At 38.6% G+C, this 13,162-nt stretch overlaps 1 protein-coding gene across 1 annotated transcript in view; it reads right to left on the reverse strand.

Moving 5' to 3' along the window:
- Window positions 1-22: 22 nt before the first annotated feature.
- PLA2G7 (phospholipase A2, group VII (platelet-activating factor acetylhydrolase, plasma)) overlaps window positions 23-13,162 on the reverse strand; it is a 32,558-nt gene continuing 19,418 nt past the window's right edge. The window contains exons 3-12 of the mRNA XM_011986868.1: window positions 12,495-12,616; window positions 11,904-12,048; window positions 9,991-10,084; window positions 7,790-7,858; window positions 6,974-7,097; window positions 6,031-6,144; window positions 4,794-4,885; window positions 3,449-3,619; window positions 629-777; window positions 23-174 (exon numbers count right to left, since the gene is read on the reverse strand). Coding sequence (XP_011842258.1) covers window positions 44-174; window positions 629-777; window positions 3,449-3,619; window positions 4,794-4,885; window positions 6,031-6,144; window positions 6,974-7,097; window positions 7,790-7,858; window positions 9,991-10,084; window positions 11,904-12,048; window positions 12,495-12,616 — 1,211 coding nt within the window. The 3' untranslated portion in view covers window positions 23-43. The remainder of the gene's footprint in view (window positions 175-628; window positions 778-3,448; window positions 3,620-4,793; window positions 4,886-6,030; window positions 6,145-6,973; window positions 7,098-7,789; window positions 7,859-9,990; window positions 10,085-11,903; window positions 12,049-12,494; window positions 12,617-13,162) is intronic.

Genomic DNA, 13,162 nt, shown 5'->3' on the forward strand with positions numbered 1-13,162 from the left:
GCAGTTTTGAAGCAAGACTTTTAAAACTGTTTTAATCCTAATTCTAATTCTCTGTTCCTGAAGAGCTCTGTAACACGATGTGTTGATTGGTTGTATTAATGTTGGTCCCCGGGATAAGATTCTCATCATCTCCTTCAATCAAGCAGTCCCACTGATCAAAATCTTTATGAAGTCCTGTAAAATACAAAGTGTTAATGAACATATTAAACTTTTGAGAGCATTAAACAGTTTGGTGCCCCTAGGTGGCAATACAGATTTACACATTACCCAAGTTGCATTAGGATGGTAGAGACAATGCTCTGTTTCAGCTGCCCCATGGCTGCTTTAGCAGCTGAATGCAAACGGGATAGGAGTGAGGCAACCTGCTGTCAGTATCCTCAACATGGAAGTCCACTCTAGGCTTCATACAAAGACTATTAGTTTTAACAGTTGGGTTTGCTTTCTATAATATATATGATGTAAAGCAGCAAAATTGACTCTCAAATTTCTGTTTTCAAATTGATTTACTGCTTTGTTCCATTGTAAACCAACTGGAAATAGTTTAAATGGTACTAAAGCTGTATTAAGATAGACAGGTTTGTCCTGAGATTCATCTGGTTTATTTCATGAAAAAATATTAGTTTCTTACCTAAATGCTTTTGTAAGAATGCTAATGAAGCTTTGTTGCTAAGATCAATCGCTACATCTGAATCTATATCTCCCTTTAATTTGAGCATGCGTCCAATTATTTTGCCAGTTGCAAAAGTGAAGTCAGCAAAATTCTGATGGACTGAACCCCTAAAAGAAAACGAGACATTTAAAAGTCACATTGTTTGATAAAATTATTAATTTTTTAGTTAGGGTGTAAGAAAGATACGGGTCTTGTTGGTCTGTTTACTGAGAACCAAGGAAGAAATAAAACTTGTAATTTGATCTACTTAGATGTATTTCAAGGGTCACAGGCTGTTTGTTTAGGGATCCCAGAGTATATTCATCTTCCCTCTAGAAAAACAAAGAATCCTGGTCTTGCTTGGTATCTTGATTTTAGAAGAAATGTCTCTTGCTTTTTAGTGAATTGGAATACTTCCAATTTGTGTGTTGAGGGTCCCTGAACTCACAGCCAGAGCCTGCCACCTGCCCTCACCACTGAACATGGTATGTATTTGATGCTAGTCACTTTAAATTTAAATCACTTTAGATTTAAGCCTTAGAGGAAATAGATTTCAAACAACACCTTTCCCAGTTTTAAACTGTAGGCACTTTATAAATATCATTTGCACTGCTCTCTACATTCATCAATAGCCTAATGTCAAATAGAATGGCCCTTTTTTAGTCCTTATTTTCTACCACCACTGGGACATTTGACACTTGATGGCTTTCTTGCACTTTTTTTCTTTTCACTTCCTTAACGTTGCACCTTCCCTTCTGACACTAACCACTCTATGTTCTTCACTGGCTCTTCACCCATTTCCCATTGGCTGAAAGTAGGCATTCCTTACGATTCTATTGCCAGACCAATTCTTTTCTCACTTTGCAATCTCTTCTACTTCAAATGTTTCATCTGTGTTATCATGTAAGTTATATAATCATCCAGTTTGTGGCCAGACATCTATAAACAGATTCCCCCGTTCTCAAGCTAAGAAATTGTGAAGTTAAAAGACATCTTCCCAGCCCCACCCAAAGCTACTCTGCCTCTTGACTCTGCTGGTTCTTATAAGCAAACCATCATTCTCTTAGTTTTCTAAGCTCAAAATAGGGCCACTTAACTCCCTCTCACTCTTCCCCACATTGTAGTAGGAAACTCGAATGTCAGAAACATAAAGAAGATAAACGGCAGGATTACAAGAGAATTGCGAGCAGAAGCTTGGATGTTCTGACTGTGGAGAACTGGCTGGAGGAGGAGAAATGGAAGGAGCAGTATTAATGACAGGAGAAGCAGTAAAGAGGAGGGTCATAGTAGCCAAGGGAGCAGGAAGAGGGGTGGTCAGCAATGTTGAACAGATGCAGAGAGCAAGGTTGAGATTCTGAAGAGGCTGCTGGTGTGGCATGCAGCAGGCCTTTAGTGTCTTTGTTTTGGCATGCCGGTGGGGGCCCAGGAAGCTAGACCATAAGACTCAAAGAGTGAGTAGAAGTAAGCACATGCAATAACTAATATTTGTTATTCTTTGACGGTTTCTAGTAGAGAAGGGAAGAAAGAAAAGGTGAGAGCCTAGCAAGGAAGTAGGGTTGAGGGAGGGTTAGGTGCTCTGTATTATTTCCATTTTAGAATTAGAGAGACTTGCACATACACATAAGCTAAATGAAGTCCTTCCCTGAAATACCTAAACCCTTCCTTACTATCTAAACTCTCTTGATCGAAACAAAATCCAATTTTAGTATCATCTATGAATCCTTTTCTGCTGGAAGAGACCCCTCTATTCTCTGAGCCCATAGTGGTTATTGCCTATACTCTGTATGTTTCCTTCTTGCCTCTTCTCTTCTCCTAAATAAACCAGATTTCAGATAGGAAAGGGCTGAGTTCAGGTCCATATTTGCTTTGTAATATCTCATTGAGAGTTCAAAACCTTATCAGGAGTTCTTTTTCACCTCCAGGATACAAGAATTGCCAACACTTGATGGTACCCCATTATAGCTTTGGGGAATTTATAAACTCATATTCTTTCTCAACAGGTAAGTATATTGCAGGTCTCGATAGATAATCTGACTTTTTCTTTAAAGAGTTCCTAGCCCAGCTTAATGATGAAATACTTCCCCCTAGCTCTACCCCCAAAAATCTGTAGGCATGTTCTGATGTTTAGATTAAAGTAGTATATAGTATTATGCTAATTTTAAAAATTACCAGTGATACAGTTTGGATCTGTGTCCCCACCAAATCATATGTCAAACTAGAATCCCCAGTGTCAGAGGTAGGGACTGGTGGGAGGTGATTGGATCATGGGAGCAGTTTCTCATGGTTTCATACCATCCCCCTTGGTGCTGTCATTGTGACAATGAGTTCTTGTGAGACCTGGTTATTTAAAAGTGTGTAGTACCGTCACCCATCCCTCTCCTCCTCCTGCTCTGGCTATGTGAAGTGTTCATGCCCCCGTTGCCTTCTGACATAATCGTAAGTTTCCCGAGGCCTCCCCAGAAGCCAAGCAGATGCCAGCATCATGCTTCCTGCACAGGCTGCGGAACTGTGAGCCAATTAAATCTCTTTTCTTTATAAATTACCCAGTCTCAGGTATTTCTATATAGTAATGCAAGAACAGACGAATATAACCAGTATATATACTATATACATTAACATTCCCATTTTAAAAAGAGTAAGACTAAATGTTCTTAGAAACTGAGATTATCTAATTCTCTCCTTATTGAAAGTCTAAACAACCAATTCAGCAATTCTGTAATGGTTACCCAATGATATCTATTGTTATTTACCCAAGCTTCAAGTTTGTTTCAGATAATGAAATAAGCCACTAATACTTACCTGATTGTAATCATCTTTCTTTCTTTATCAGGTGAGTAGCATTTTTTCATTTTTATGATATTAGCGGGATATTGGAAATATTCAGAGTTGATAAAAAAGAGGGGCTGAGGAATTCTGGAATACACTTCATCACCCAGTGGAAGCATCCATGCATCAAGGGCAATACCACATCTGTAGATATTTGTTGACAATGATGAAATTAAACTGGTTACATACTAGGCAACATTGAGAACATCCTAATAATGCTAGGATTGGTGGACATGCACCATACCAGTTTATTATGGGTTATCTCATTGGAATAAAGAGGTATTATGCTTCAATGTGGGAAAGGGATATGATTAGTTTTGTAAAGTATCAGACCTGGAATTATGTATAATCATTTTCTTTATATGCCTTTTAGGAATTGCAACCATTTGAGTGATATATCCTTAACAATTTTTATTCAAAATAAATTTTAAAATACATAATAATTTCTTCAACACTGTGGAGTATCTGAAAAAGTATAATAAATGCACCTTTGTTTTCAGAGCTTTTATGCACCTTGTAGTGTATTTATTATAGCTTTTTCAGAGTAGCAACTGGCCCATTACTTTACATTTAGAGGCGCTTCAGCTGAAAAACTGTCAGAGGGTTGAAGAAAAATACATGGAGCATATCATTTGAAAATGGAACTAACTTCCTTTTTAAAAATAAGTTTATCCTACGTTTCCTGCCTTTTGCTAAATGGATGAAAGAACAGAATTCTCTTACACTGAAATGAACTTCTAAGAAATTTGAGGTGAAGTTTCACAAATGATCCTGCCCACTGTCTGTACAGTTGGCCCTGTGTGATCTCATCAGTCTGGAATGAAGTAGTTTAAGAAAGAAAATGTTCCTGCAAGCTAGAAAACTGGGGTCTGGTCCCCACTCCTACCCAAATAATCGTAATTTTAGATCCAGCTCCATCTTAAAGGTGGAAGGGGGAAGAGCCTAATTAAAAAATGTCCTGCCCACTGGAGAAGTCTGGCAATACTGTAAGATGACAATATTATTATCACAACCATTATGTCCCAAAAAATTATATAAAGATAAATTTTTAAGTGAAAAGTGTTAAGCCCTTGGGTAGACAAGAATAATGAGGGAAAACATGGGAGTAAGGGGAGATTTTAATAGCAGGAGAAGTAGATGTTTTAGCCTAGGAAATTGTATATAGAGTACTTGATGGGGGCAAAAGAATAGCCTTATAAACTCCAAGAGATCCCTTCTTCACTAAGAATTTGAATAAAAAATTATATCTTACATGAGTTATCACTCCCCCTCTTCCAGTAATTTACTATTCTCTTGCTTTACTATCCTATTTTCTTACCTGAATCTCTGATCTTCACTAAGAGTCTGAATAACCGTTGCTCCACCAAAAGAATGTCCAATTACTGCTGTTTTTTCCCTATCGATAGAGTCCTATGTGAAAAAGCATGATAAAAATTTATAATTATCTCGTGGTGTTAGCAGAAATGATTTTGTCAATTATATAATTGTTCATCTCATGGGGATGGTTAAATACCTTGATTTCTTATAAAACAGAATATACATATACACACATACATTTATACATACCATACACACATTTACATATATACATACACATATAAAACACATTTACACATATATATATAACATATGTAAAGGTTTGAAAGTAAACTTAATGGTCTTGGTAGTCACCCACACTGGAAATTTCAACATCAGTTCTGACTTCTGCCTCTCCTCACCCCATGTTTATTTGTTTTTTTCTTTCCATGAGTATTTATTGAGTACCTACTCTGTGCCAGGCACTGCAGTCTCATTTCAGTGAGCTTGCAGTCCATCAGGGAAGAAAGTTACACAGAGGCATGATGCAATACTGTACAGTGGTACAAAGGAGCACACAAGACAGACAGCGAGCCCGGTCCAGAAGTGGGCATTGGGGTCCAAGAAAGCTTCTGAGAGGAGGTGATGCTTAACTGGAGTTTTGAAATTAAGTAGGAGTTAGGCAAGGGGAAGAGTGTGTCAGGCCAAGGGGACAACATGTACAAAGGCAAGGATACAGAGGAGAGTGGCTGCTTGAGGGACAACAAATTTCTTCATTGTATCTGGAGAACAGACCGTCATCGTCTTCTCTAGTTCCCCCTAATCCCTGCACTCTCTATGCCACACACACTTTTGAGTCTTTGCTCATTGCTGCCCACTCTGTCTGATATTTTTCCACCCACTCCCAAACTTGTGTCAAGTTTTCAAGGTCAAGCTTAAAAACTAGCAGGAGCTGTCCATGAAATAATAACACTTCCACGGGAGTTAAGTTGAACCATATGATATTGCTGTTTTTGTAGATCAAAACTGACTAACTTTTGGCAATTTCATATCTAGTCCAAGACAATGCATTCTTAATTGCTGCAATACTTTACCTGTACTGCTTTGTGTGTGTGTGTGTGTGTGTGTGTGTGTGTTGCAGAGGGAGGTGGTTGCAGCCCTTTATGATGTTGTACCTTGCAATACAGCAGAAAATGAGATGACAAAAAACAATAAAGAACTGTAGGACAAGAGAAAAATTACTTCTTTTCTTAGCTTACCTTTAGTTGTTCCATATCAAACTTTAAATCTAATGCGTTCTTCACTGGCTTTCCATGATCAATGTCAAGAATCAGATTGAGAGCTTGGGAACATTCTTTTGCTCTTTGTCGTACCTAATATAATTATTAGAAGGAAATGACAAAGTAAAAAGTTAAAACACTTATTTTAAAGTTTGTGTAGAAGCTGTATGTGGGAAAAATCGTTGGTCAGTTATAAACTGGAAATGTGATTAGTGATTATTACATGCTACCATAATGACACAGGCCCTAGCTTTGCACATAGGTATAGCTTGGTCCAAATCCTGGCTCCGTTGCTTACCTACTATGTGACTTAAGATGACCTACTTAACCTCTCTGAGTTGCCATTGATTGTACAATAATGCCTACCTAAAGGAAATGTGGGTGGGCTCAAATGTAATAACATATGTAAAACACCCACTATGAAGAGGAAGCCAATATGCTTCACTTAATTGCCCTAATAGCTCTGTAAGACAGACAATGTTTTTATTCATTATTTTATAACAAAATTAAGTGGTGGAGCCAGGATTCAAACATAGAAAGTTGGGTTCTAAGGCCCATACTCTTAATTCTATTGTATACTGCCTCTCTGAAAAGTAGTCCTTTTATATTGCCTGTGAGGAAGAATCTATGAATTTATTTTCTAGCACTTTTTAGATTCTAAAATTAGAAGTTTTAATTCAGGGGACTTCTGAATAGTCACTGTCATCTCCCACATTTTTGTATTTGCCTTTGTTTTCACTATGAACGAGATATTCCATTAAGGGAATTTTACTACTCCGGGAATCTATTGACAGGTCTTTTGAGAATGGGAAATAGGAGAGCTAGAAGCATAACTTGCCATATCTAAAATTAAATTAACAAATGTCATCCTTTTGTACATGCTTTTAGGTCACCATCCACCTCTCCTTTCATTGCAATGTACCTGCTTATTTCGTATATGTATCTCCTCCTCTTCTTTCAGGGTTCTAAGGTAGAGCCAAGACTTTTTCCCTATTTCTGCAGCAGATTGGTTCTTGAAATAGTAAGTTGCAGATGCAGATCTATCTCTGTAATACAAGTAAAATTATTATTTATGCATGCTCCTTCCCTTCCTCATCTGGCCCATGTTTCTCAGTTCCATCCTTGACTCAACTTCCTCTGATCTTTTGACGTCCCTCTCTTCTTCCACTCTATATTTTCTCTTAAATTAAAGAAGACCCTAAAGGAGTTCCAGGAAAAAAACCTTATTGTCTATTGTCAAGTTGCAGGTTTTTAAACTTTTGGGTTTAAATAAACTTTTATGAAAATTAGAAACAAAATTATGAGCATTCTATCTTCCTAATTCTGGGAGGCAATGTTAGCCATGTTGAAACTCACTCTCAGGAATCAAATCCCGACACTGCCACTTACTAGTTGTGTGACTTTGGGCAAATTACCCTTTATCACCTCTATATTCCCCTTCCTTAAAACAACAACAATAATAATAACCATCTCATAGGATTGTTATGAAGACTGAATGAGACGGTGTATAAAAAACATTTTGCATAGAACACGGCAGGCAATAAACCCTCTAGAAATGTTGGGTGTTTTTAAGTCTTTTAAGTCGACAGACTCAATCTCCTTTTTTGCTCATCATGTTATCATACTTGAAAGTTCCATCAACATTTTAAATAAACTTTTATGAAAATTAGAAACATACTTATGAGCATTGACATTCCCTGTAGTTGGCCAAAGAGCCCAATTACATCAGGTAACATACCTGTGTTCTACAGCAGCAACTATAAACCCATGAGATGCCAGGTCAATGCCAATAGCAGAATAAATTGTCCTTCAAAACAAAAAGAAGGAAGCATTACAACTACCAGTCATGATTACAAGGCTGAGTCCACTAACAAAACTGGGAACATGGAGGCCGTTACATCCCATAGTAGTGCCCTGGGGTGGAGTGGAGAGCTACGGTTCTTAAAGGAGGGTGATTTTTTTCCTTAGGGGATATTTGATAATGTCTGGAGGTATTTTCATTATCATGAATGTGGGCGAGGGTACTACTGATGTCTAGTGGGTGAAGGGATGCTGTCAAACATCCTACAATGCACAGGGCAACCCTTCACAACAAGAAATTATCTGGTCCAAAATGTCAAGACTACTGAAGTTGAGAAAACCCAGTGCAGTGATTATAAATATTGCCTTTGAGAGTTTTGGGTTTTTAATCTTGGCTCTGCCCCTTCCCAGCTATATGATTTTAGGTAATTACTGCATGTTTGTCCTCACCTGTAAAATGGGCCTAAGAGTAAAGCGTTTGTTTTAGGGTAGCTGCAAGGTTTTGCTAAGATAATGTATACAGGAAAGCATTACAGTATGGTAGTTACGAGAATGAGACCTGCAGTCTGACCACTGTCTTTGAACCCTGGTTCTACCACTTGTCAGCTGTGTACCTTTAATAAGTCACAATATTTTCTCTGCCTTGGTTCTTTATCTATAAAATGGTGATGCTATAATAGTATGGTACCTCATCAGTGAGGATCAATTGAATTAATACATTTTCAGTACTTATAGTCATATTAGAAACAGGTAAATACTTAATACATGTTAGCTATTATTAAATGATTGGACTGGGTGAAATACTTGAAAAATCATGTGCTAAGCACTGCATTTATGCCCTCTTCCACAGCTTCATTTGCACAACCTTTCCCCCATACCATGCGTCCAATAGGAAATGTCCACAGAGAATAAAAAGGAGGTAGCTAGAAACTATGTCTTTACTGCTGAAGATACAGGACCTTTTCAAGAGGGGGAAATGATATGGCACAGGGATTAGCAAACTTCTTCTGCTGAAGGCCAGAGAGTAAATATTTCCAGCTTTGTGGGCCATACAGTCTTTGTCACCACTACTGAACTCTGCTGTTGTAGGACAAAAATAGCCATAGACAGTGTACAAAAATGAATGGGTGTGGCTGTGTTCCAATAAAACTTTATAGAAACAGGCAGTGGGCTGGATTTGGCCCTTGGGTTCTAATTTGCCAATCACTAGTGTAGGAGAAATCAAATAGCTAGCTGAACTACATTTAAAGTGCTGAAGAGAATTCTTTATTGCAGGTGTTACCCAACTTGTTCCCAGCTAAAAGCCATCTCTCTTATTTTCTGAGTGTTTTACAATCCCCTGAGGTAGAAGAGGGGCAACAGGTGATAAAGTGGTGGAAGAAAGTGAAGAGGGTGGTTGTTGTCAGGAAAATGTGCCACTCAGCTATCATGCTACAGACTTCATAGCTTACTAAAGACCCTATCCAGCTCCTGCCCCTCTGGATCCATCACCATGGTGAAGTGGAATCTAAGCATCCAGTGAGCTGCTCCCAGAGACTTGGCACAGCATGGGTACTAACATTAACCCATTCCCATGAGATACAGGACTCTTGATAAGCAAATTTGGCCAAGCACTCCTTCCATTGGCCTGGCTCAATATTTCTTAGAACCATGCTGCAGTCTGAAGCTCTTCTTATCTGATCCTTCTCCCTTCCCCATCACCTTTTCAGATGTCCAACCTGTGTCATGGTCCAAGGTTTCTCCCCATCTCTTCCTGCTCCTTCTCTCGCATTCACAGATACTTCTCTTAACAAATGTCTTTCAGAGCTAATCTGAAATTGGTTTTTCAAAAGTCCTAAACTTTACAGAGGATAATTTTAAGAGTGTAAATATTACAGTATAGAAGGACAACTATAAAAAATGCAACACCCTTTCTTCTCTGCTGTGAGGCTAATCTCAATGAGCTGGTAGTAGGGAAAAAAACTACTTGACCAGACAGGGCTAGGACTGATCAACAGACCCACAGCCAATTATTGAGGAACCCTAACTCCTCCAGACAAGGGCCTGCATGACATTCCCAAATCTGCTATTTCTTTTTTGAATAAAAAAAATTGTCATTTATTCCTGGAAGCTAAAAGTGTTCAACCTCTCAAAGATTACCTGAATGCTCCAAGACCATGAGAAAAAACAACAAGTGGGTATTTTTCACCAGGCCTCAGAGGGGAATTCCAGTTTGCAGGAGTTGTCACTGAACCTACACAACAATGGGAGATTATAGTTAGTGTTTTCTCTGAGTGTTGCTAGTGAATTTAATTCATATCTCATTAGCATAAAATGCAGACCCATCTGATTTATATCTACTTTTTTATGGATGAATAATCATAGATTCATTAAAAAGACTGCTACTAGATACCCACCAACCAAAGACCCGAACTGTAAGTTTGCTTTTTTTTTTTTTTGAGACAGAGTTTTGCTCTTGTCACCCAGGCTGGAGTGCAGTGGCACAATCTCAGCTCACTGCAACCTCCGCCTCCCGGGTTCAAGCAATTCTCCTGCCTCAGCCTCCCGATTAGCTGAGATTACAGGCATGCGCCACCACACCCAGCTAATTTTGTATTTTTAGTAGAGACGGAGTTTCTCCATGTTGGTCAGGCTGGTCGCGAACTCTGGACCTCAGGTGATCTGCCCACCTTAGCCTCCCAAAGTGCTGGGATTACAGGCACAAGCCACCGCATCCGGCGTAAGTTCTTTCCTTAGACCACAGGATTATTAACGATGAGTTGTCACTGACAGCTCTGGACTTAAGGTGAGAGATTTTCACAGGTGTATTCATAAAGGCTGCTACTTATTGCCATTCCCAGGTTTTGGAAAAATCTCAAAGGGAATGTTCTGAAACCAAACTACCCATAAAACCTCACATATATTACACTGAGAGCTAGAATCTAAGAAACAGAGATGCTGTTCATTATGATTTGGTCATAATCATGCAGCAAAAGGTAGAGAAACCACTGACTTCATACTGAGTCATGGATGCAGCTCTGCCACTTCCTAGCTATGGATCTTGGGCAAGTTCCTCAAACTTTCTGTGCTTCAGATTCCTCTTGGGTAAACTTGAGAAAATGATATCTCTTTCATAGGGGTTTTGTGAGAATTTTATTTAATTAGGTAATATATGTAAAGCACCTACCCATCACATAGTAAGGGGCTCAAAAACGGATATACTGTCTTCTTGCACTTCTCAATTTTTATTATCACCATTATTATCAGCAATCATTTGTGTTTCATTTTCTCGTCTATAAAATGCAGATGTGGTCACAAAGACTGAATGTGATGATTGCTATGGAAGCGATTTATAAGTTATTTTGCAATATAAATATGCAGAGTTATGGTATTTTCATGTCTGTTATAAGTGGTTTTTAAGACAATTAGAAGCCGATGTTTAAGATGAATCCCAAAAGTTGTAAATAGTTTTGTGGGAGAAATGTGAAGACACAGTTAACATCAGCTCAACAGTCGTGTCTAGTCAAACAGGTAAGGAAGGAAAAGTCTACATTAGTGTAATGTAGACAGTAAGTGAAGAACACACATCAGATGGTCTTAGTAATGGGGGTAGGTGATGGGAATGAGAGTAGAGTCTCTTCATTTATGACAAGTAAGGCATTAGCTTTGACTCCTTTGTTTTGGATCTGGAGAGTTTGGTGGCTTCTACTTTCTTTCCCTTTTTGTCTAACTTAGCACAGAACATGCAGGATAGTGGCCGCACCAAAGAACCTGCTATTCTCACCACGGTATTGCCTTCTCCTTGGTATGTCAGATGAACACTGACGAGCAGCCATAGAAAGATGTCAGAGTCAGTCTGATACTCTCGGCCACTCCCATCCAACTCAGAATGGACAAAATGAGAACCCTTGATTCTGTCATAGTTGCCTGGGCTTTAAAGAAATAAGTTCCTTATCATTTTCGGAGCTGTTGGGAGTGGAGAAAAATCTACTCTGGTCTTAACTGCTTGAAATTATTGTTGTTTTCAAGGTTTTCTTATATGCAAGCCTACAGAGGACCAACAGAAATCTTACCAAAGAGTAAACTCAAAATGTTGCCCATAAGCCAGTGTTTTCCAAGATACTTGCTAAGACCCCAAAAATACTCCTTATTTGGGATCCAAAGGGTGTCAAAGCGATCATCATCTTGGGATGGATAATATAAACGCAAGAAGGTGCCCTGTTAAGAAAGAAATTAATGCACTTTTAGAGAAGTTGTGTCTCAAATATATTCGAGCAGCTATTTTGCATATTTAATTAGTGGGGACCCAAATACCTCTGTGTTCACAAAGAGGTCTAGAGAACTTTTTAGGCTGCTGTGGTGATTGAAGACAGTCATGAAAGAGAAACAGAAAAATAATGTTCTATCGCAGTGAAAGGAAAATATAAGCAGCCTGGCTTCAGGTATTTTATGAAGTGAAAAATAGGGTTTATAGGGAAATTAATCAGACAATAGCAGTGAATTGGGGAATAGTTAAACTAGTAAAAGCCTTCATATGAAACAATACAAATTGCAAAATGAGTCATTCTCAGGTGAGGGCAAGGTCACATTTGAACACCTTCCAGTGGTACATAGCAACAGACAATAGTAGAGTATCAGGATAAGTTGTATAAATCAAGCATTACCTTTTTAGTGTGATCAAACATTAAGTCTGTACAACCAACGGAATAAGGCCCATTTCCCTTAGGGATTTTAGCTTCGCCAAAGCTTGCAGCAGCCATCAGTACTTGTATTTTGTTGACCCACGCTGAAAAACAGGTATATATTATCTCATTTGTCATTCATTACACATCAGATTTTATTAGGCAAAGGAATTCCAATGGAATCAAATTACTTCCCATAGTTTCTGGCCTTCTTCCTTTCTCAACCTAACAAGTAAAATATGCAATTATTGAGGGCCTGCTCTGTTCGAAACACTGTGTAGGGGTTTTGGAGTGTAAAGAGATGAAAGTAGACATAGCCCTTCTCTCAAGCTACCTTGGACTGTTACCTCCTAATGTTTGCAGCCTTGCCCTCTCATTCTACTTCTATCCAGAGTATATTAAAGATGACTTCATAATCTGTTTTTCCTAAACATGAACTTTATCTCACATTTCAGATTTCTGCCTACAACTTCTCCTTAAGCATCTCTACCTGATGTCCTTCCCATAAGAATGTCAAAGCCATTTAGTTTCCAAAATGAAACTAAATGACCATATTTCAACTCCCCCTTCCCATCTTCCAGCCACACAGCCTACAACTCAAGAACTCCTCATCTCCTGCACTACAAGTCAGAAACCTGGGAATCATCCTA

This window comes from Mandrillus leucophaeus, unplaced genomic scaffold (assembly GCF_000951045.1).
Source record: "Mandrillus leucophaeus isolate KB7577 unplaced genomic scaffold, Mleu.le_1.0 Scaffold3, whole genome shotgun sequence".
Lineage (NCBI taxonomy): Eukaryota > Metazoa > Chordata > Mammalia > Primates > Cercopithecidae > Mandrillus > Mandrillus leucophaeus.